The sequence below is a fragment of the Aotus nancymaae genome, unplaced genomic scaffold (assembly GCF_030222135.1).
Source record: "Aotus nancymaae isolate 86718 unplaced genomic scaffold, 86718_ANA_hifiasm-v0.15.2.pri h1tg000004l, whole genome shotgun sequence".
Classification (NCBI taxonomy): domain Eukaryota; kingdom Metazoa; phylum Chordata; class Mammalia; order Primates; family Aotidae; genus Aotus; species Aotus nancymaae.
In genome coordinates, this window is record NW_026988415.1 from 14,055,574 (window position 1) to 14,079,627 (window position 24,054).

General features: G+C 44.3%; 1 protein-coding gene, 1 long non-coding RNA gene and 1 other non-coding gene across 3 annotated transcripts; 1 reads left to right on the top strand and 2 right to left on the bottom strand.

Moving 5' to 3' along the window:
• Window positions 1-3,233: 3,233 nt before the first annotated feature.
• LOC135269400 (5S ribosomal RNA) lies at window positions 3,234-3,352 on the top strand. Its single transcript, XR_010337691.1, has one exon. It is a non-coding gene; the product is annotated as a 5S ribosomal RNA (ribosomal RNA).
• A 93-nt stretch (window positions 3,353-3,445) lies between these two features.
• On the bottom strand, window positions 3,446-8,996 carry LOC135268365 (uncharacterized). The gene is made up of 2 exons (XR_010336716.1): window positions 8,804-8,996; window positions 3,446-7,895 (listed from the first exon to the last, which is right to left on the bottom strand). It is a non-coding gene; the product is annotated as an uncharacterized LOC135268365 (long non-coding RNA).
• Window positions 8,997-9,137: 141 nt separating this feature from the next.
• SMIM10L2A (small integral membrane protein 10 like 2A) lies at window positions 9,138-9,377 on the bottom strand. Its single transcript, XM_064384253.1, has one exon. It carries the CDS (start codon window positions 9,375-9,377, stop codon window positions 9,141-9,143), a length of 237 nt encoding a protein of 78 aa, XP_064240323.1. The 3' UTR covers window positions 9,138-9,140.
• Window positions 9,378-24,054: the final 14,677 nt, after the last annotated feature.

Consider the following 24,054-nt stretch of genomic DNA (forward strand, 5'->3'; position numbering starts at 1 on the left):
TTTGAATGTCCTAGTCTTTAATCTCTGGCTTCCAAAAGGGGAAAGGGGAAAAATGAAGGCAGGCAAAGGAAAAGTGGTTCTAACCCTTTAAATCTTGGGAAGTTGCTTCAGCCAGGTGAGGACTTGCAACAGTGGAGAGAGGGGCAACAAAAGGCCACCCACATCTTTGTCTGCAAGTCTGTGGACTTGCAGGAGGAGCAATCAGCTATCTGAGGACATATCTGCAATATTGGGAGGGTAAGTTCCCTTTTGCTCACCCTTGCTCCTGTACGTTATGTGGAAACTGTTCCATTAACATGGTCACCGTGTTTGCCACAAGGCTGGGGTTGCTGGATGGGTAGCTGCTAGTGGACTAAGCTGAAATTGACCAAAATTAAACACATTTTACCTTCAAACTTTCCCATGAAAATTGCAAGTTTTCAGTATATGTCAGAGTTCCAAAATAGCTATATCAGAGTCTGTCAGTGCAATTGTTGTCTCAGTGGGGAGACTGATATTTAGTGCTTCCTACTCCACCACCTTCCCAGAATCTTCCTAACCTTAAATTTTAAACATGCACACTAAAAATTATATTCAGCAGATCAATTCTCTTCCTGACAAAAGCCTTACCTGTGTTATCTTCCCTCGGCACTCTATCTCCACAATTCTCATGTTGTTGTTTTGAATTTTAGTATAAGCTTGTTACGAGTGCACAGAAAAGTTTTCACCTCCCCTTCTCCATATATTTCCTTCTCCCCGTCCTTCTTTTTATAAGTGTGAGTACAGACTGAGAGTACAGACTCAGGAGTAAAACTATCTGGGCACAAATCTTTGCTCCACCAGGTGTGCGACCTTGGGCAAGTTTCTTTGAGCTCCACTCTGAGTCCAAGTTTCCTCCTGTTTATAAAGTGCGATAACATAAGTTTCTGTTTTAGGGTGATGATGAGTATTACATTATTTAGTATATGTAATGTGCTTAAAGCAGTACCTGACACAAAGTAAGTTCTCAATAAATATGGTTTTTTTACTCCTTCCTTGTTTGCATAACTATCAATACATGTTAAGATTTTTAAACCCCTTTTAATTACTATTTACTTGCTGTTATTTGTTGACTTCCCTTCTTTCCTTGTGAGTTTCTCATTCTTATTGCTAACACATTTTTTTCAGTAATTCTGTTGCCAAGAGTTGATGGATAGTAAAATGTTCAAGTTCTTCTGTGTTCCATTTATTCATAAGTTCTAGACTCACAGGTTTCTTGTCATGCTTTGAAGACGTTAATTGTGACACACATGGAAAATAAGGACTGAGTATCCATCCCAATCTCCTAATGTACCTTTCTGGACATCGCAGTCAGAAAAGTCCACATCTATATTTCTCATATTACCCTGTAGTTGGAGTTTCTGAATATGAATGATATCCCACCAGTTAGGTACTCTTGGCTGAGATTGAAATGATAAATAGGAAGCAGCAGCCACCTTCCTGCTCCTTTGGGTCTTTCTGCTTGTGAATACAGTCATGCAGACTTTATATTTTCCTGCTGCAGTGTTCCTTTGTGTAGTCACTAGCTTCATGGTGTCAAAAGGTGGTTGTGATATGACAGCAGCTTTCTGATCTCTGAATCACAGCTACAGGGATGTGTTCTTGAAGTTAACAGCTTCAGTGTTGGGCTCCCAATTTCCTACCATCGGAATTGAGTACAAGTGTTACCTACTTTGGTGAGCCAGTTCTGTTGTGGTATCCTGGGAGTGTTTTTCAGAAGTCCAACCTACATTCCTCTCTTTCAGCCTTTGAAATAATTTCGTAAGCACTTGGTCCATGGTTGAATTGAACGTCTGTTTAAAATAGCTACAGTGATTTCTGTTTCCTGCAACCGAACCCTTACTGATGCATCGTCTTCTGGCACCCATTGTTGTGGATATTTGGTGTCAATCCGGTTGTTTTTCTTTTTATGGGTAATTTGTCTTTCCTCTCTAGTGACTTTTAGGATATTTCCTTTGTCTTCAGTGTTCTTTAGTTTTACTGTAGGGGCCCAGCGGTGTATTTTGTGTGTGTACATATCCTGCTCACCACTTGAGGTTTTTTTGTTTGTTTTTTTTTGCCATATTGGTACAAATCCAGACCCTGCACTGAGCACAGTGCAGAATCAGGAATCAAGAATCTCATTGAGAGGGATTGAGATGTCTCACTTTGTTTCAATCCATGGTTTAAGCAGGGGACTCACTTTTAGGAGAGACCTGAGGTGGGTAGGTCAAGATATTCTGATTTTTATTCATGTTGAAAACATTTTTCTACCTCCTAGATCCATACAGAACACCTAGTTCTGGTTCCTCACCACATGCAGTGCCTGCCTACAGTTTAGATCGCTCTCCTAGCTTCTCAGACCTGTTTCCCTTGCTAGCCTCCAAGGCAGTGAAGCTTCAGGTCCCATTTACTGCTCTGCATTCCTTCTGCTTCTGGGTTTTAGAGGTTTCCTGTTTTACTTCTGATAGTGACTACTATTCTAAAAATATTTTTAAAATATGCTGTCCATTGTTATGGTGTGTTTGGAAAAGAAGGTAGGGAAGCAATGCGTTAGGGTGATGTTCTTTCAGAGTTAGTTCAAACTGACATCCTGACCTGAAGTTGCTACCCATCACTGAATGATAAAAGGCACATCTCATTTCCTTTTATTTTTCTTTCTTTCTTTTTTTTTTTTTTTTTGAGACAGAGTCTTGCTCTGTCACCCAGGCTGGAGTGCAGTGGCACGATTTTGGCTCACTGCAACCTCCGCCTCCTGGGTTCAAGCAATTCTCTGCCTCAGCCTCCTGAGATTTCATGCACGCGCCACCAGGCCTGGCTAAATTTTGTATTTTTAGTAGAGACAGGGTTTCACCATCTTGGCTAGGCTGGTCTTGAACTCCTGACCTCGTGATTCACCCACCTCGGCCTCCCAAAGTGCTGGGATTACAGGCATGAGCCACCATACCCCGCCTCATTTCCTCTTTTTTTAAAAAAATTACTCCCTATAGTTGAAAACAGAAGTACAACTAAGCAATAGGAATATGAAAATATTTAATCCTGATTATGGATTCAAAGGAATGCAACATAAAAGATGAAAATATACTATTTTAATCTATCAAATTGAGAGACTGACAAACCTGTTGTGAGACTCAGGGATAGGTAAAGGGGAGGAGAAGGAAAGGATCGAGTTCTCTCTCCTAGGAAACAGAGTTAGCTCTAGCCTTAAAATAGAGATGATCAAGAAGGAAACATGCATCTATAGCCATACCACCCTGAATGCGCCCAATCTCATCTGATCTTGGAAGCTAAGCAGGGTTGGGCCTGGTTAGTACTTGGAGGGGAGACCGTCCAGGAATACCAGGTGCTGTAGGCTTTTTTGAAAAAAAGCAAACGCTTTAGAGAAGTGATGGGTTAAATATCATATTGATCTTGAAGGAAGAGAAATGCACCCAGCTTGAGGCAATGAAAGGCAGTAATTGCTTTTTTAATCTATTTAATCAGAATTGCCACCATAGTCTCAAAAAAACTCTCATCCTGACTGGAGTGAGTAGTGTAACTTGGTACCCCAACGCTGGAGAGTTACAAAAGGCCTAAGCCATGCATACCCTTTTATGCACGTTCTAGGAATATATATCAAGGAATTGATCATAACTGCGCCACAGTATTTATCCACAATGGCATCTGTCACTATATCACTTATGAAAACAAGGAAAAATAACAACAGAAAGCAAACCACCCCCCACTCCCCAAATAAATGACAACAAAGGAAAACAACCAAGAGGGACTGGGGGATACATGATGAAACCTTCACACAAAAGAGTTTCTAGGTAGCTTTGGATGTAGGAAAATACATAATAACATGGTAAGACAAACATGAAATAGTGGAATCTGATTTCAAAGTAGTATGTTTATAGTTTTATATACATAAAAGATGCACACAGTGAAAATTTGTCCAAAACCCAGCAATTTACCTTGAAGGTGGGGTGGGTAGGAGTAGGATGGGATTTTGCATGCTCTTTATACTTCCCATTTCTCAATGTATTTGCTCTGGTGCCCCCGGAACTGCCCACTTGGCTGCTTTCTTGCCCTTTCCTGACTCAGTCTCTTAGGTCACAATCAATCTCTGGAGGTGGAATGGAGGGAAGACAGGTGGGCCTATCTCAGGGTGGCCCCAGCTGCTCCCACTGGGGAGCTCCATTTGGAGAAAGCTCCCAAGTCTACCCCTCATCCAAGCCTTGGATTTCTTTTCTGCCTCATGGACCCCACCCAGAAAGGACAGGGTCATCTTCCATCTTTGTTATTCCATTCCACGATTACTCCAGCCCAATTCCCTGCCTCTCCAGGGGGGATTGGGAACTCAGGAAAAGAGCTTCTGCTTGGGGTTCTATTTCTGAATTGGTTCCTGTCCTTGATTTCTCTTTAAAATGGGGATAATGGTTAGGTGGTTGTGGGATTATGATGAGATTAGAATGCAAAGCACCTAGAATGCGCCTGGCACAGGGCAGGCTCTCATCAGAGGTCCGTTCCCTTCACTTGGTTCCTTTTCCCCACAGTAACAAGGCTGCTCCAGGAGAGATCTGATGACAAACATTGAACAGACATCATCATATTCGCTGCTTACAAGCATCCCAAAGGAGCCTTACTAAAAACTCGAGGTTGTGCACAGTTTGCCTGGCACCACACAGTAGGAAGTGGAAGAGCTGGGCTCAGGGCTTAGTGCTCAGGTCTCCTGGGCTCCCATCTGAGCATAACTGGCCTTCCCGCCTTCCCTTCCTCTGTAGCAGGGATGGGAGGGTTGGTCCTCTCTCTTCAGGAGGCCTTGGAGCCAGGCTCTGGGAGGATCATCCCCCATCTTGGTTTGCCAAGTCACTTGATCCCTGGAGTGGGACTGGGACCATCAGGGACTGAAGAGGACCATCTAGACAAAGGGTAGGGAAGCTCAGGGACTAGGGCCCATTTCTCCTGTGGTGGCAGATGCCATAGGGTGTTGGCAGCAGTGCTTTTGGAGGGGTCCTCCTTGTCAGGGTGCTCTGACCCCTGGGTAGCCCTTAGCAACAGGAGTGCCCCCAGGGCCCCTAAACCCAGGCTGCACTCCTGAGTCTTTGCCACCTCCCTGTGTCCTCCGATGCCTCCCTCCTGGGGCCCTGTGGGCCTTCCTCTAATACTCCCCTCAGCCCTCCTTCCTTCACCTTCTGCCTGCTTGCCAACCCTTACAGCAGCCACTAGGGAGCTCTCTCCTGTGGGAGTCACTAGGGAGGGGGACTCTGATAGGACAGTTTGTCTCCAAGGTCAGGGAAGGGAAGCAGGCTTCCGGGACCAGGTCCTTTATCTTCTCCAAGATTCTGCAGTAACCTGGCTGGTAGGGAGGCAGTGGGAGGTGGCCTCAGGAAGGGAGGGGTCTCAGCACTACACAAAATGACCTGCGTGGAGTCTGCTTCATTTGACTTTAGTCAACCCTCAGGATTCCACTGACTTCTTAGGCACTTTTGATCACTAGACTCTAAAATGGAAGAGGACTTACGTTTTGGGTCGTTTGAACAGAGATTGTCAACAGGACAAGCCACCTTTCGGGACCAGGCTAGGCTGCTGCCAACTTCTCATGGGGCAGTGGTCCCGGTCACATCCAGTCTCAGCACAGCCTCGGTCCCTGCCACAGCCTCCCCAAGCCCTCCCTCTCAGAGGCTTCTCCCTGCCAGCTCCTGGCCATGCGAGCCGGTGACCTCACCATGGGGCCTCTCTCCACCCGGGGCCACTGCATCCCTCACCAGACACAGGACGCCTCCAGTTGGGATTTCAGTGTATTAAATCAAGGACTTTTTTTTTTTTTTAACTTAGAGAAAACAAGACGTGACAACACCAGAAACAAGAACATCTCCCTGGCCAGCCTGTGCTGACCAGTATACAGTAAATCACACACAGAAAAGCATAAGTCATTCCGGTCGGTGTCTGCATTTGTAGAAGCTCTGCTGCCTGGAAAACAGACTGCAAACAAATAAAGTGCATGGAGACCCTGTCACACAGCAAGGACCTCGTTGGGGAGAGAAGAGAAAGGGAGGGAGGTGGAGCAGCAGCAGGCGGGGCTACCACTTCAGGCAGCAGAAGTGAAAAAGCAGGGACAGGAGCAGACGCTGAGGGCTCAGCCCTGCCCCTCCCCAACCAGCCCCTCTAGGCCAATACAGCCACAGCAGAAGCCACCGGGAGTGGGCAGACATGGACTTCTGTGCCCCTCTTATGGGGTGGGGCTCCCTGAAGTGGGAGGGGGATCTCTGAGGACAGGGACCCCTGCGGCTCTGACATGCATTTCTCCCAGTAGGGAAGCAGCTTCCAGGGTCCCAAGCCGAGCCCCCTGAACGGGGAGGGCTCAGGCACCCCCACACTCCCACGTATGCACTCAGAGAAGAGCTTTCCTCCACCCTTCCTCACTGGCCCAGGAAGAGGCTGGGGCTGGGGATCCAGTCACCCAGAGGGTGACACCGGGGTTTGAAAGGGCCACATCTGTGCATCAGACACCAAGAGGCCCCTCATTCCTGTCCTCCAGCCCTGTGTCACTCTTGTCCCATGGAGGCTGCCCTCCAGAGATCCGTGTGGGGGGGACCAGCAGGCTGACAGGCCCCCAGAGGGGGTCCAGGGTAGACAGGGTAGGGGTGGATGAGAGGGGCCAACAGGGTCAGGGGTTCCCAGGAGACTTGGCACAAGGAAGCACGCCATCAGGCCCTAGCTGTGGGAGACTGCAGGGGGCACGAGGCAGCCACCATCTAGCCTCTTCTGGGGTGAGGCAGGTGGACAGCTTCATTCAGGACCTGGGTCCAGTGGGCAGCTGAGGAGGGTACATGGTAGGTGGCTGGGCCACTCTGTCCCTGGAGCTGGCCGGACTGCTGCAGTTTTCATTCCCAAGAACTGGGAACATGGACCCCGGGGTACCAGTGCAAGAGATGCAGAAATGGGGTTAGAGGGTGGGGGCAAGGGTCTCTTCCTGGCTCCCCTCTGGGCTGCTCCTGACCATTGTGGTACACCAGTTAGCAGCACACCAGGGGGCCCCCAGGACCAATCCAAGCTGTGAGGATGAGATTCTTTTGTGTGATCCTGGGGATGGTGGGTCGAGCTTCAGGAGAGAGAATTGGGGTCATGCCATGAGTCTCAGCCCAGGCCCACCCCTGGTTTATCCCTTCTCACCTCCTGGTTATGTCGTGTCTCCAGGAGCCACGACACCACCACCACCTCCACTCGGCCACCAAACTGGGACGCTTGTGCCACTTCACTGCTGAGGAGCCCTTGGTGAAGCTCCAGGTGGGGTGGGGAGGCTATGTTCTGTGGGGGAGAGCTTGGCTCCCCAGGGGTCCTGGGGCCCATCTCTCCGGTCTCCCATCTCAACTGTCTGTCCTCCTGATCTTCCCTGTTACCTTCCGTACTGCTCCAAGGAAAGCTAGACCCCCAGATTCCCTCCCCCGGGCCCCTGTCTCCCTTGGTGCCCTAGGAGCCCTATGCTTCGTGTCTGCTTCCCCCTCCCTCTTCCCACCATGCCAGGTCTTGGAGAAGACTGGGGAGGGGTGGGGGACCTGCAGGCCCAGGGGCACACTCAATTCCTCCTCCTCCTATCTGTGTGTCAAGGGCAAATTCCCCACCTCCCCGAAGCCTCAGTTTCCTCTGTCATTAGGAGGGGGAAATGCACTCCTTCACAGTGCTGCTAGCAGATTTCAGTTCCCAGGGAACTCGGGCCTCCCTTCCCGAGCCAGGACCGGATCACTGGGCACCCCCACCCCATGAGCCTCTGTCCGTGCTGTGCCTCTCCTAGGAAGGCCCTTCCTCTCCTCCTGCTCAGGCCTTTCACTCGGCCTCTGCCCAGGCAGGTCCAGGGCCAGAGGTGCCCCCAGGCAAGGCCAGAGAAGGGGCGGGTCACGGTCTACAAACGCCAATGCCTGAAAGAGAAAGAAAGAGATAGATGAGGACCTGAGTTGCCTGGCCACCAGAGAGGTCCTTGCTTCCCCCAGGAATGGCGTTCTCTGCAAGCCCCTCCTCCATCTGCTCTGCCCAGCCCAGGCTGAGAGCTGCTGTGTGCTCAGGCAGGTCTCCTTTTCCCAGATCACCTCAGTACACAGTGGGCTTCTCGAGGCCGTCTGGGGCTGGAGGATGGGACTCTGGCCCTGGGAGGGCCTTGCTCGGGGCCTTAGGGAGCATGGACTGACATGGCAGAAGAGCAAGACTGTGGGGGAGGGGACGGTAGGAATGAGTCTCTCCCACTCTTCCCTGTTTCCAAATGCAGAGCTTGGGGGGTGCCCTCAGGGAGGGGCAGGGGAGCATGAGGGACAGCAGGAGCAGGCACAGACCAGTCCTCTGGCCTCAAAGACAGGACAGGAGACAGTTCGACCAAGGGCTGTGCAGGAGCTGCAGAGAGCCCCAGGGCTGACGGCTGAGAAGAGAACAGACCTGGGCTTGGCCTAGAAGAGAACCGATCTCCCTATGCCCACCGAATTGGGGAAGGAGAAGGGTGAGGGCATCGTTGCTCTTCTAGGCCCTTCCCAGGGCTGCCCCTGGCCCATTCCCCTCCATTCCCCAGGGTTCAGGGGATACCCTCGAGGCCTGTGCAGAAAGGGAGGCGGGCACTGGGACCTGGGTGGGAGGGGGCCGCCCCTCACCCTATCCTGGAATCGTGACTGGGGAGGAGGGGAGAGCCTGAGGCTGCCTTTCCTTTCCCCAGCTGGGCTCCACAGCTCTTTCGGCTGGTTTGCCCCGGTGCCTTCCATATTTCCCCCTGACCGCCAAGGCGCCCCGCCATCTGGAGGGCAGAGCCACCGCCCCTCCCCCATTCCAACCTGTCGCCTCCTACCTTTCTGCTCGGGGCCTGGAAAGTCAAGTCGCCACAGCAGAATTCCCTCCTTCCGATTTCCCACTTTGGCCAATGTGAGGCAACAGGTCGGCCGAGCCCAGGTAGTTTCTGGAGCCCGATGGCAGGGGCCTGTTCAGTGCGTTTCTGCGCGATCCGGTATCGCCGGGGCCAGGGCCAGGGCTGGGCGGTCGTGCCGGGGCGGCGGACGTCTAGAGTCCAGGGGCTCGGGCCGCCCCGCCCCCGCCCCCCGCCGCGGCCCGGCTGTCCTTCATGTCTGGGACCCGGCCGGGGGCGGGAGGGGACAAGGACGCCTCTCCAGCCGGGCCTCTGCCGCCGCTCACTCAATCCGCACCTGCAGGCGGACGTTGAGCATCACCGAGGCCACGATGTAAAAGTAGGGGAAGTTCATGCGCAGCCGCCAGGCCAGGTCGAAGAAGGTGAGCAACGTGCGCGTGAGCCCCTTGCAGAAGGCGCCGTACGAGCCGCTGGCCGCCGCCGAGCGCGACAGACGCACCGCCAGGCCAGACAGGGCCGCCGCCGCCGCTGCCGCCGACAGAGCCGCGGACGCCGCCATGGGCCCGGGCCCTGCGCAGGCCCAGACGACCGATTGACCCACAAGAGCGGGAACCTCAGGGCGGCTGGACCGGAGCACTAGCGCACCCCGCCGGCCGCAGGGCACCCTGTCCGCCCCGCCCCCGCCCCGCCCTCGCCCCGCCCTCGGGTTTCCCAGACCAAGCTGGGCTCTGGTGGCCGCAGTCTCGGCCCCTCCTTCTCGAGCCCACACAGCTCCGCCCCCTCCACACCCACTCACTGCGGGCCCCGCCCGCAACATAGCTCCGCCCCTAGCGTAGCCACGCCCCCAGCGGGAGCCTCAGAGAGGCCTTCGGCGCTGCGGCCCCGCCTACTAGACACACCCCTCCGATTTAGCTCCGCCCACCGCTCCCCGTCCCGCCCACACAGCCCCGCCTCTTTCCGAGCGCCACTGGAGGCAGGAGCGGATTGAAGGGTGAATGGAGCTGCCAGGGATCGTTTTGACAGTATCACCTAGGTAGGGCTGGAGTGGAGGAGGAGGACAATCTGGAAGACAGAGCTAGACAATCTAGATTAATCCCTTTCTCTTCTTAATCCATTGTTTGCCCTGGTGGCTGCACAAAGTTGTCTTGGGTTTTCATTTGCTCTTGCTTATGGCCTTTTTGTTTTTTTTGTTGCCGGTGTGCTTAAAAGCCCTTTCGTGGTTTCATTTATTAAACGTAAACCAACCCAAACCCAGTAGCGTTTTTTCCAGACTGTTTAATGAAGTAGAGGAAATGCTCACATTTCGTCATGGTCATGACTTTTGAAAAAGTCTGAAGTAGATTCACCCTACCCCATCCCAGTTTTCACAAGAAATATTGACGTGGGTATTTAAGAACTCTCGAAATACCTGTTCGCCGTCACACTTGATCATCTTGGTGGTATCCCACATAACTGTTTAAGAAACACAGCGGATTCATATACATTGATTAGGCAATAGTCCTTCCTACATGGTCGAGTAAAAAAAAAAAAAAAGCCAGTTCCGGAACCGCTAGGTTATTGTGTGGACATCACGATTTTTCAACAACACAACACATCCATGCATGGTATACATGCATCAAAAGATGCCAGGGCAGGAGGCCGGGCGCAGTTTTTCTTTTCTTTCTTTTTTTCCCTCTGTCTTCCAGGCTCACAATATCTGCTCACTCCAATCTCCGCCTCCCAGGTTCAAGTGATTCTCTTGCCTCAGCCTCCTGAGTAGCTGGGACTACAGGCGTGATGCCAAGCCTGGCTAATTTTTGTATTTTTAGTAGAGACAGGGTTTCACCATGTTGGCCAGGCTGGTCTGGAACTCCTGACCTCAGGTGATCCGCTCGCCTTGGTCTCCCAAAGTGCTGGGATTATAGGTGTGAGCCGCTGTGCCCCGGCCGGGCATGGTTTTTCCTGCCTGCAATCTCAGCACTTTGGGAGGCCGAGATGGGAGGATCACTTAAGGCTGGGCCTAGGCAACATAGCAAGATCCTTGTCTCTACAAAAAATAAAATATATTAGTGGGATGTGGTAGCACTTACCTGTAGTCCCAGCTACTCAGGAGCCTGAGGTGGGAGGTTCACTTGAGCCCAGGAGTTTGATGTTACTATGAGCTATGATCCTGCCACTGTATGATGGAGTGAGATGGAGTGAGACTGCCTTTACTACAAAAAGAAAAAAGCCAGGGCAGATATATCAAATGGCTCTATATTGTTCTGGTTAAGACAATAGGAAGATTTACACCTTTTACTCCGCTATATATGTATGTATACCCAAATGTATGTCTATACATATTCCTTGTATAATACGATGAAAAAAATAATTAATATTTGAAAAAGAAAGGGACACAGAAATATAGACTTAAGCCACATAGAAACCCTTTGTCCCAGACTGGATTGAACCCCATTTATTTGCAGATTCCATTGCTTCCAATCATTTCTGAAACCCCTCCTTGGCCTCATCTCATTTGTTTTTTAACATTTTGTTGTAAATAATTATAGACTCAAGGGAAATTTCAAAAATAGTACCAGAAAGGACCTTGTGCCTTTTACCTGGCTTCCCTCAACAGTAGCATTTTTTGTTGATGTAATGTAATATCAAAATCAGGAACTGAAATTGATACATTATTGTTTACCAGACTACATGCCTGATTTTGCTTGCAATATTTTTTAAACATGCATTAATGTGTGAGTGTGTGCACATATAGTCCTAACAATTTTACACCATGTAAAGATTTGTGTAACCACAACTACAATGAAGATACAAAAATATTCCATCACCCAAAAAAACTCCTTTAGGTTACCTCTTTGCACTCATATTCAGCCACTCTGCACATATTATGTTAGATTTATTTCCTCCTCTTTGGAGTGACTGCTAGTCGTATTGTGAGTTATATTACATGTTAAATATTTGGTTTCCATGTGTTCATTGTTAGTATATAGAACTGCAACTAATATTTTAATTATATTATTAATCTTGAGATAATTGTATATTGACATGCAATTTTGGGAAAAAGCGTGGAGAGATCCCATGTACCCTTTAATCAGTTCCACTGGTTAATATCTTTCAAAACTATAGTACAATATCATAACCAGGATATTGGTATTGACACAATCCATCTATCCTATACAGAATTCCCTCATGCTACCCTTTTTTGACCAAGTCTGCTTCCATCCCACTCTCCCTCCTTAATGACTGGCAACCCTACTAATGTGCTGTCTATTTCTACAATTTTGTCATTTCAAGAATGTTAAACAAATGGAATCATATGACGTTGTAACCTTTGGGAATTGACTTTTTTCACTCAATATCATTCTCTAGAGAGTCATCCAAATTGTTGGGGGCTTGAAGTGTCAACAGTCCCTAATTTCTTTTTGCTGCTGATCAGTACTCCTTAGTATGGCTGTACCACAGTTTAACCATTCACCCAGGGTTATTCCCAGTTTTGGTTATTAGAAACAAAGCTGCTATGAATATTGATTTACAGCTATTGTGTGAAGACAAATGTCCATTTCTCTGGGTTAAATGTCTAAGTGTAATTGCTAGGTCATAAGGTGAATGTTAGGTTTTATAAGACTCTGCCAAACTATTTCTCGAGTGGCTCTAGCATTTTATATTCCCACCAGCAATTTATGAGAATGTTGATTCTCTACATCCTTGTCAGGATTTGGTGTTACCACTATTTTTTATTTTGAACATTTTGATAGGCATATAGTGATATCTGATTAGGCAAATACCAATAATGAAGGTAAAAAATCATTTTATGTGCTCATTTTCTGTCTGTATATCCTTTTTGGTAAAATGTTTTTTGCCATTTTCTAGTTGGACAGTTTCCTACTGTTATATCTTGAGACTTCTTTATATTTTCTACATATGAGTCCTTTATCAGATATGTGGCCTGAAAATATTTTCCTACCAGGCTGTAGATTGTCTTTTCATTCTGTTATCAAGGATATTATCTGAGCAAAAGATTTAAATTTTGGTGAAATACAGTTTATTAGTCCTTTTTATTTATGGATTATGGTTTTGGTATCATGTGTAAGAACTCTTTACGAAGTCTTAGGTCCTAAGGATTTTTTTCCTGTGCTTTCTTTTTGAGGTTTTATATTTCACATTTAGTTTGGTGGCCCACTTTGAGTTAACTTTTGTGTAATATTTGAGGTTTAAGTCCAGGTTCAATTTTTGTTTATGGATGTCTAATTGTTAGAGTACAATTTGTTGGAAAGGGTATCCTTCCTCCACTGAATTTCATTTTCATCTTTGTCAAAAATCAGACTTGGATCTCTTTCTATGTTCTCTATTCTGTTGTATTGGCCTATGTGTCTATTCTTTCTTCAGTACCACACTGTCTTGATTACTGTTGGGATATAGTATATGTTAATATGGGAGTATTCATCCATTCTCATACTGCTATAAGGAAGTACCTGAGGCTGGATAATAAAGAAGAGGTTTAATTGGCTCATGGTTCTGTAAGCTGTCAAAGAAGCATAGCAGCTTTTGTTTCTGGGGAGGCCTCAGGAAGCTTACAATCATGGCATAAGGCAAAGGGGGAGCAGGCACATCACATGGGTGGAGCAGGAGAAAGAGAGCAGGTTGGGGGGTGCCACACCCTTTTAAACAACAAGATCTCATGAGAACTCACTCACTATTATGAGAACAGCACCAAGGGGATGGTGCTAAACCATTCATGAGAAACTACCCCTGAGAAACCACCCCCATGATCCAATCACCTCCCACCAGGCCCCACATCCAAGACTGGGGATTACAATTTTACATGAGTTTTGTGGGGGACACACATCCAGACCATATCAATGGGGTAGCATGACTTTTCTCTTTCTCTCTCTCTCTCTCTCTTTTTTTTTTTAACATTTCTTTGGCTACTCTAGGGCTTGTGCCTGTCCATATACATTTTAGAACAAGCTTGTCTATAGGTACAAAAAGCCTTGCTGAAAATTGTGTTAAAATTATAGACCAATTCAGGGGAAAATTGACATCATTTCTGTGTTGATTCTTCAAACCCATGAACACAGTATGTTTCATTATTTATTTAGATATTCTTTATTTCATCAAAACTGTAGAATATTCAGCATTCAGATCCTATGTATGTTTGTTAAATATACTCCTAAGTACTTATTGTCTTTGAAGCAATTATACATGACTTTATGTCCAATTTCAGTTTTCACATGCTTGTTCATTGTTAGTATGTAGAAATATGATAATTTTATGTGTGTTCATCTTGTATCCTGCAACCTAGCTGAACTTTTTTCTTACTTTTTGTGAGACAAGAATAATGCAGTGTGGTCACGGAAGAATAGGAAATTCCAGGCAGCAGTTTCATATGACTAGCGGAAGGAAACTTGAAATAGCAGCAGAAGCTAGGGGCTTGTAAGACCCTGAAAAACCAGGGTATGGACCAAGCTGGCTAAGACCAACTGAACCCAATACTGTGCTGGATTTGACCTAGGTTTTACCTAGGACGTCATTGTACCCTTATTAATATAGTAAATCACACACCCACCAGCACCAAGACAGTTCCAGGAACAACCATATTTGGAGTAAAAATGGGTGGTTCCACAGTTCCAAGAAATCTCCAACCTTTGCTAGGAATCTTCGTGAATATTCCACCCCTTGGTTAAAGAAACTCACAAAGGTAGAAGCACCAAATTTCATTGCATGACTCACTCTGAGTATGCCTGCACTCCCCTTTCTTGAGTGTGTATTTTGCTTTGCAATAAATCACTGTAATTTCACTCTTTTCTGACTTGTTGTTGCATTCCTTCTCGCAATGGTGTCAAGAGCATGCACACCAGCTGGGATCGAAGTCTAACTGGTGTTTGGGGACCTCCCCCAGCCCACCAGTATCACTTGGAGTCTTTCTGTCAATTCCTTTGAATTTTCTAACTAGGCAACCATGTCATCTGCAAATTGGTACAGTTTTATTTTTTTCTTACCAATCCTTACTTCCTTTCCTTGTGTTATTGCAGTGGATAGAATTTCCAGTACTAGGTTGACAAAGAGTGGTGGAAAGCTAATATCACTGCCTTGTTGGGATCTTAAGGGGAAGCATTCAGTCTTTCACCATTAGGTATGATGTTAACTGTAGGGAGTTTGTTTGTTTGTTTGTTTTTTGAAAAAGGTTCTCACTTGTCTCATTTTTTGTTTCCTTTATTTAAAAAATTTAGAATTGCGGTAAAATACACATAACATACAATTGATCATGTTAGCTATTTTTAAGTATTCAGTAGTATTAAGAACATCCAGCCAGGTGTGGTGGCTCACGCCTGTAATCCCAGCACTTTGGGAGACCAAGGCAGGCGGATCACCTGAGGTCAGGAGTTTGAGAACAGCCTGGCCAACATGGTGAAACCTTGTCTCTACTAAAAATACAAAAATTAGCTGAGTGTGGTGGCAGGCTCCTGTAATCCCAGCTTTTCAGGAGGTTGAGGCAGGAGAATTCTTGAACCCAGGAGGCAGAGGTTGCAGTGAGTGGAGATCGCACCATTGCACTCCAGCCTGGGTGACAGAGCAAGACTCTGTCTCAAAAAAAAAAGAACATTCACGTTGTTCTGCAACCAATCACTGTAGCTCTTTTTATCTTGCAAACCTGAAACTCTATATCCATTAAATTACAACTCCCCATTTCTTCCTGCCCTTAGACTCTGAAAACCACCATTCAACTATGTGCCTCAATGAATTTGACTACTCTAGGTACCTCATATAAGTGAAATCATACAATTTTTGTCTTTTTGTAATTGGGTGATTCATACAAAATAAAATTCAGTGTAGTCTTTGGAAACATATTTTTTGTCTAAGAAGCATAAAACCACACTTGAAAATGAATAAATCTTTGAAATCTCATAAAAATTTGAAGTGAGGTTCTTGTAGCATAGCGTTGAGTTATTTTTTTAATCCACTGTCAATTTCTGTCTTTTTATTCCTATTCTTATATCATTTACATTTAAAGTGAGTATTGATATGCTAGGGCTTAAGTTTGCTATTTCATTATTTGCTTTCTGTTTGTTCCTTTTGTTTCTTATCCCTCTGTTTCTCTTTTCTTGCCTTCCTGTAGGATACTTGAACATTTATAAAAATTCCATTTTGATTTATATATAATATTTTTAATATAGTCCTTTAAAAAGTTTTTCGTCGAGTACTCTATGTATTACAGTATACATTACACGTCACAATCTACTGGCATCAACATTTAAACCACTTGAGTGAAGTGGAGAAATTTTACTTCCATTTAGCTTTCTTTGCCCTCCTCTCATTTAAATATAAATAGCTTAAGCATTTCCTCTAGGTACATTGAGCCTGCCTTAGCTAATGTTATAAGTTTTGCTTTAACCATCAAACATGATCTTAAAAACTCATGAGGAGAAAGTTATTCTGTTATGTTTACCCCCACTTTTACTCATTTCATTTTTCTTTCTTCCTTCCTGAAGTTCCAACCTTCTGTGTTATCATTTCCTTTCTGTTTAGATAATTTCTTTTAGCCATTCTTTAAGGGCTGCTAATAACCAGTTCTCTTAGATTTTATTAATCTGAGAATGTCTTTATTTCTGAAGAATGTGTTTGCTAGATATAGAATTAGTGCTTGACAATGGATGAGAAGTGGAGGGCCTCCTAGTCTTGCCTGCATTGCACCACCTCCTTCAATTTCCTTGATGCCTGATGAGAGTGACACCTGGGTGAATGGAAAAGCTGAATGCCAACTAACTAGCTCTCCCTTGGACTTTCTCTTCTTCCTCCTTGGTGATGATTTGTAGAGGAGGTCCTGCTCCCCCTAGACCTTGGTGCGACTCCAGCAGAGTGCTGCTTGTTTCTATTGGGTAGGGGATTGAAGTGGAAGATCTGATTCCTGGTGCAGTCATCAGAGACATCAGAGCACCACCACTTACTTCCACATGGGAAACAGGGGGCTGACGATTACCTCCCCACTCAGCCCTACTGAAACTGCACAAAGGAGTGGATCACTTTGACTGAGGTGAGGTAGGTTTGTCAAAAAGATGTTCTGTTCTGTTAAGCCATCATTTCCCCCAATCCTTTGGCTAGGGGAAACATGCTTTTCTTGGAGCTTTTCTTTGTTGGTAGTTCTTGGTTGCTAGCTTCTCCAGTGTCCAATCAGGGATACGTGAGGGGGAAAAAGAACATTCGGGGGCCAATCACAGTGGCTCATGCATGTAATACCAGCACTTTGGGAGGCTGAGGTGAGTGGATCACTTGAGCCTAGGAGTTGGGCAAATTGCTCGAGCCTAGATGTTGAAGATCAGGCTGGGCAACATGGCAAAATCCCATTGCTATGAAAAATACAAAAATTATCTGGGCATGGTGTCTGTGTTAGTTCATTTTCATGCTGCTGATAAAGACATACCTGAGACTGGGAAATTTATAAAGGAAAGAGGTTTAATGGACTCACAGTTCCATGTGACTGGGGAGGCCTCACAATCACAGCAGAGGCAAAAGACATGTCTTATATGGTGGCAGACAAGAGATAATGAGAGCCAAGCAAAAGGGGAAACCCCATATGAAACCACCAGATCTCATGAGACTTATTCACTACCATGAGAATACGATGAAGGAAAGAGCCCCCATGATTCAATTATCTCCCACTGGGTTCCTCCCACAACATGTGGAAACTGTGAGAGCTACATATCAAGATGAGATGTGGGTGGGGACAGAGCCAAACCATATCAGTTGCATGTGTCTGTAGTCTCAGCTACTTGGGAGGCTGAGGTGGGAGGATCGCTTGAGCCCAGGAGGCGAGGTTACAGTGACCCAAGATCATGGCACTGCACTCCAGCCTGGGTGACAGAGTGAGACCTTGTCTCAAAACAAAACAAACAAAAAAAAACCACCCAAGTAACTCACTGCTACCATGTGTTTCCTCCAGTCCCAAGGTCTATAGGCTGTCCTTACTTCCAACTGTTAAATGAAAAACTTCAGACATACAAAATTTAACAGAGTTTATTAGAGCAAAGAATGATTCATGAATTGAGTAGCACTCAGAACCAGTAAAGGTTTAGAGAGCTCTGCCCAGCAATGTGAGCAGCAGGCTTTTAGTAGTCTGATCACTGACTCAAAGTAGAGAAATCACCTATACAGCTAGGCATTTGTCTTATTTGAGGATGGGTTGATGAGAAGTCTCTAATTACATAACCAATCAGCTGGTTGGCTGTTTGCAATTGGCTGAGGTTTTTTTTTTTTTTAAGTCAGTTAGAAGAAACGTTTCTAAGTTAAGTTCCAGTTTGCTTATGTAAGAGCTCTGGTTACAGACACAACTTCAGGCTAATGGCATCCCGCTTATTTTGCTTTAATACACCTTTCAGAGTTTCCCTATGCTTGTGATATAATATGCTTGTGGTATAACAATACAATTAAATGCAATCATATCAAGTTGATATTGTGATAAGTTCTGTCACAATATCCAAATTTGTACCTTTGTGTATCCACCACCACAATCAAGATATAGAACATTTTCATCACAACAGAAAGTTCTCTTGTGCTCTTCCTAATCAACACCTTTCCTCTACACCCAGGCCCAGGACACCCCTATCTATTTTCTGTCACTAATGATTGGATTTGTTTGCCTAGAGGTTGATGTAAATTTGTTATCATTCACATCCAGGTTCATTCTGCCTGTGTGCAGTAAGTCAATCACTGTAATGACAGGTTTGCAAAAGAGAAAGAGTTTATTCATGAGGCAGCCAAGTAAGGAGGTGGGAGAATAGGTCTCAAATCCATTTCCCCAAAGATAAGTCTTAGGGATATTTATGGGTTAGAGAAGTTAGGTGGCCTAAAGCATGGGGAAATGTGATTGGCAGTGTGGAAAAAGTGAAGTAATCAATGATCTATGAAAGCATATTTGGGGACTATGACATTTCATAGGACATATATTCAGAAAATGTTAGTGTTAACATGATCTGTGGCTGGAGTTTTTGGCCTTCTGACACAGAAGTTGAAAAAGCCACCTCTCAGGCATTTTCACAGGCCCAATTACAGGGTTAGTGGTTTCAACTGGTTTATACTGGACAGGAGCTGCTCCAAGTTCCTGAAAAACAACTGAAGCAACCGTTTCCATGGTGACTTAAAGGTTATCTACAAGGTAATCAGTGAAAGTTAAGTTTTAGCCTTCAGCAGTATAGCCTTCAGCATTGTGGCCTTCAGCTACAAGCCCTTCAGCTTCACAGAAAACAATAGCAAAAAGCAAGCAATCACAAGCAAGTAGGGCAGGCTAAGTTTGGTGGACCTAATCAGATTAACCCCTTGGTCTCCAATGGAAACATACAGTATGAACTCATTTATGTCTGGCCTCTTCAACTAAGCATAACATTTCTGAAATACATCCATGCTGTTGCATGCAGGAATATTTAGTTACTTTTTATTGTTAAGGAGTATTCTGTTTAGAAATACACCACAATTTGTTTACCCATGTATTTGTTGTGGTAGGCAACCTTTAAGATTGCTCCCAGTGATCCCTACCTCCTGGTATTTCTCTCTTGAGCCATCTCTAGCATTGAAAGTGAGCTGTAATTAATGACTTTCTTCCAACTATAAGACATTCAATAGCAACACTTGGTAGTGAGTCTTCTTAATTTTAGCCATCCTAATGGGAGCATAGTGGTAACTTATTATTTTCTTTTGCATTTTCCTTATTACTAATGATGGTGAGTACCTTTTCATATTTTGCCATTCATTATGTATTTTCTTATAAAATGTCCATTTAAATCTTTTATTCCCTTTAACAATTAGGTTGTTTGTGTATTGAGTTATAAGAGGTCTTTATATATTTAAGATATAAAGCCTTTGTTGGATACACGTTTTGCAAATTTTTTTTTCGGTCTGTGGCTTGCCTTTCAATTACAATGTTATATTTCAAAGAGGAGAAGATTTTAACTTTGATGATGTTTATCAGTGTTTTCTTTATGATTCATGTCTTTTGGTCCTGTCTAAAAAAAACTGCCTGTCCCAAAGTTACCAAAATCTTCTCCCATGTGTTATTCTAGAAGTCTTATAGATTTTGCTTAGCATTCTGGACTGTTACCTATTTCAAAATAATGCTTGTGTATGGCATGAGAAAGAAGACAGTGTTCATTTCATTGTTTAAATATATATTTTTAAAAATCTAGGGCTGGGCGCAGTGGTTCACGCCTGTAGTCCCAGCACTTTGGGAGGCCAAGGCAGGTGGATCACCTGAGGTCAGGAGTTTGAGATCAGCCTGACCAACATGGTGAAACCCCATCTCTACTAAAAATACAAAAATTAGCTGGGCATAGTGGCACGTGCTTGTAATCCCAGCTACTCAGGAGGCTGAGGCAGGAGAATCACTTGCACCAAGGAGGCAGAGGTTGCATTGAGCCGAGATCACACCACTGCACTCCAGTCTGGGAGACAGAGCGAGATTCCATCTCAAAAATAAATAAATAAATAATCTAGTTATCTCAGCACCTTTTGTTGGGAAGACTTTCTTTTCCCTATTGAACAACTTTGTCTAGTCTTAAAGCAATACTACACTATCTTGATTATTGCAACTTGAAGTCAGGTAGTGTAATTATTTCAACTTTGTTCTTGCATTTCTGTTAAGCTTATTCCTAAATATATTCTTCTCTGTGATGCTATTGTAAGTGGAATTGTTTTCTTAATTTCATGTTCCAATGTTACATTGTTAGTGAATAGAAATAAAGTTGCTTTTATACATTGATCTTCCTGATGGATTGACACTTTTATCATTATAAAACATCCTTTGCAGATGTGTTCATCTCCTATGCAGGGACATGGATGAAGCTGGAAACCATCATTCTCAGCAAACTGACACAAGAACAGAAAACCAAACACTGCATGTTCTCACTCTTAAGTGGGTGTTGAACAACAAGAACACATGGACACAGGGAGGGGAACATCACACACCAAGGCCTGCTGGGGGGTAGGGGAGCTAGAGGAGGGGTAGTAGTGGGTGGGGGGATTGGGGAGGGATAACCTTAGGAAAAATACCTAATGTAGATGATGGGGGGATGGATGCAGCAAACCACCATGGCATGTGTATACCTATGTAACAATCCTGTATGATCTGCACATGTACCCCAGAACTTAAAGTATAGTAAAAACAATCCTTTACAAATGTCCCTAGTGAAAAAGCTTTTTGTACTAGGTGAACCTCAAGTCAGTTCAAAAACAAGGAGTCTTGTGAGTGGGATCTTCCAAGGAGCTACCAGGTAGGTCAAATAATGACAATTCTTTGGGAATTAAGCTTTGTAAGAGCTTCAGCTCTGTTCTGCAACTCTATCAGCTTTCAGGCTGCTGGTCTTCACAAACTTCAACATGACCTGTTAGTTTCTTAGGTTATGGCAGAGCTAGAGAGTGGAGAAAGGAACTAAGGCAAGTTGAATGCCATAAAGCTTGCTCTTTTTATTGATTCAGCCATGTTTTTTTGAATAAATATTTTCTGGCTAGCTATAAGCCTTTAGATTATGTCTATAGTTCTGAAAATGTTGATTGTAACCATTACTGCCATTATCCTTCTTGATATTTTGGAGGAGATAAATTTTGGTGGTTGTTACTCTGCCACTTTCACTGACATCACCCTCCTTGTTATGTTATGTTGAAAACTAGACATCTTAGATAATATATTATAGTAACTCTGAATGTTGATCTCCTGTGGACTTGTTGTTGTTGCTTGCTTATTTGCTTAGTGACTTGGCTAGACTATTTTATTGAAGTTGTTTCCCTTCCCAGCAGAAAGCCCCTGATGTTGTTCCTTTGAGGACATGGACTTGAGCATGTGCACAGTCCCCCTGAGATGACAGTGGTTTTAGTAGGGCTATCTTTGACTGTCTTTTTCTGTGATCACATCTGTTAGGCTCACTAATTGCCTTCTGATCGAGTTCTTGGTTTTCACAATGGCTTAGCGTATACATTGCTCTATAGCCTGACCCATTGAAATTTCAGTTCCTTTGCAAATGTGGTTTTCACAGGAAGTCTTAGGTTTGTTCTGATCCCAAGAGTGATCTTCTTAACTATTTCTTTCATAAACCCAGCCCTAGATAACCATGAATCTTTTTTCTTTATAGGCTTGCCTATTCTGGATTTTTTTGTGCAAATAGAATCATACCATATGTTGTCCTTTGTGTCTGGCTTCTTTCACTTAGCATACTGTTTTCAAATTTCATCCATGTTGCAGCATGTATCATTATTTCATTTCTTTTTATTGCTGAATAATATTTCATTGTATGGATATATCACATTTTATTAATCTATCCGTAAGTTGATGCACTTATAGGTTGTTTCCACTTTTATATTATTGTGATTAACGACACTATGATTATTATACAAGTTTTTGTGTGTACATATTTTTACTTGTCATGGGTGTATACATATAAGTGGAATTTTGGGGTCATTTGGTAACTCTATGTTTAACTGTTTGGGGAACTATCAGACTGTTTTCCAAAGTGGCTTCTCCACCAGCAGTGTATGAGGATCCTAATTTTTCCACATCTTCACTAAAAATTTTCAGTTTTCTTTTACTTCAACCATTTTAGTGTTGTAAAGTGGTATTTCCTTGGTTTTAACTGGTGTTCCCCTAAGCCTGATGTTATATGCAGGTTTTCTGTAGATAGTCTTTATCAAGTTGGTAAAGTTCCTTTTTATTTATGGTTTGCTGAAATTTTTTTTTATCATAAATGAATGCTATAATTTGCCAAATGTTTCAACTTCTATTGATATTGTTGGGGAGGACAAACTTTTCCTTTATCTTCTTAGGTTCTGTTTCGGGGCCTGTAAATTAAACTGACAAAAGACAGACAAACAGGAGAAAAAGTTTACGATTTTTGTTGATGTTAATATTCTAAATTTTACATGTGTGAGGGGTTCATAGAAAAGAAATGAAAAAAAGAAAAACAAAAGAAATGAAAAACAACAACAAAGAAAGAAATGAATAAAAAAGAGAAAGAGTTATCTGGGGATGCAAAATATATGTGCACAAAATGTGTGCAATGTTTAAATTTTATATGCATGGGGACTTCATAGAAAAGAAATGAAAAATTAAAAACAAAAAACAAAAAGAAATTTAAAAAAGAGAAACATTTCATTGGGGAAGCAAAATACAGACAAGGAAAATTTGGTGCAAGGGAGAGAAAGAACAGATGACCAAAGAGTCAGAGAAAGATGACTTGGTGGAGTGATGCTCTTGAGAAGCTAAGATTTCAGATCTATTGTGCAAGTTAAAGATATGGCCTTAGATAGGAGTAAGAGTATTCATCCGTGTGAACTAGTGGCAAGTATGCATATTCTGTTGTTAGTTTCCTTCCAAAATCATCTACCTGATGCACGTACAGAGAAAAGCATAGTCTTATGTTTGACCGGAGTTATGTTTTCATCAATTGTCTATAACCAAGAAAGAGAAAGGTCAGTAATTGAGATGGTCAGCAACCCGGTGATTACAATGATTAACATGGAATTTCATCCCTGTCCGGAGAGGAGAGAGGACATCGTAGGTTTGAGTAAATGTGATAGAATCGATGAATGGGAATTTGCAGTGGGACTGAAAGAGTGTTAGAATCAGGACAGTAAAATGAATAAACTTAAAGCTGAAAGTGCTCAGAGACTGGGGTGTGTTAAATTTTTTTATACTGTTCCTAATATTTTCTTTCTGGTTGTTCTCTCCATTTCCTAAGATTATTTATCTTATAATCTACTGTATTTGTGGATTTGTATATTTCTATTTGTTGTGCTCTCAACATCTGTGGTTTTGGTTTTTTGTTTGTTTGTTCATTTTTGAGACAGAGTTTCACTCTTCTCACCCAGGCTGGAGTGCAGTGGCATGATCTCGGCTCACTTCAACCTCCACCGGCCAGGTTCAAGTGATTCTCCTGCCTCAGTCTCCCGAGTAGCTGGGATTACAGATGCCTGCCACTGCTCCCAGCTAGTTTTTGTATTTTTAATAGAGATGGGGTTCCACCATCTTGGCCAGGCTGTCTTGAATTCCTGAACTTGTGATCTACCCGCCTCAGCCTCTCAAAGTGCTGGGATTACAGGCCTGAGCCACCACACCCGGACACATCTGTGGGTTTTAAGGATATAATATTATTAGGTTCAGACACATTTAAGAGTAATTATAATTTTCTTATTTAGTTACCCATCCCTTGTTCCCTCCCATGCCTCAGCTGTTGATGTGACACAGGTCTTCATTTCTGAGAGATATGAATCATCCACAGTAC

Excerpts from the sequence above, each read along its gene's own strand:
- SMIM10L2A (XM_064384253.1), bottom strand. The coding sequence starts at position 9,377 with ATGGCGGCGTCCGCGGCTCTGTCGGCGGCAGCGGCGGCGGCGGCCCTG.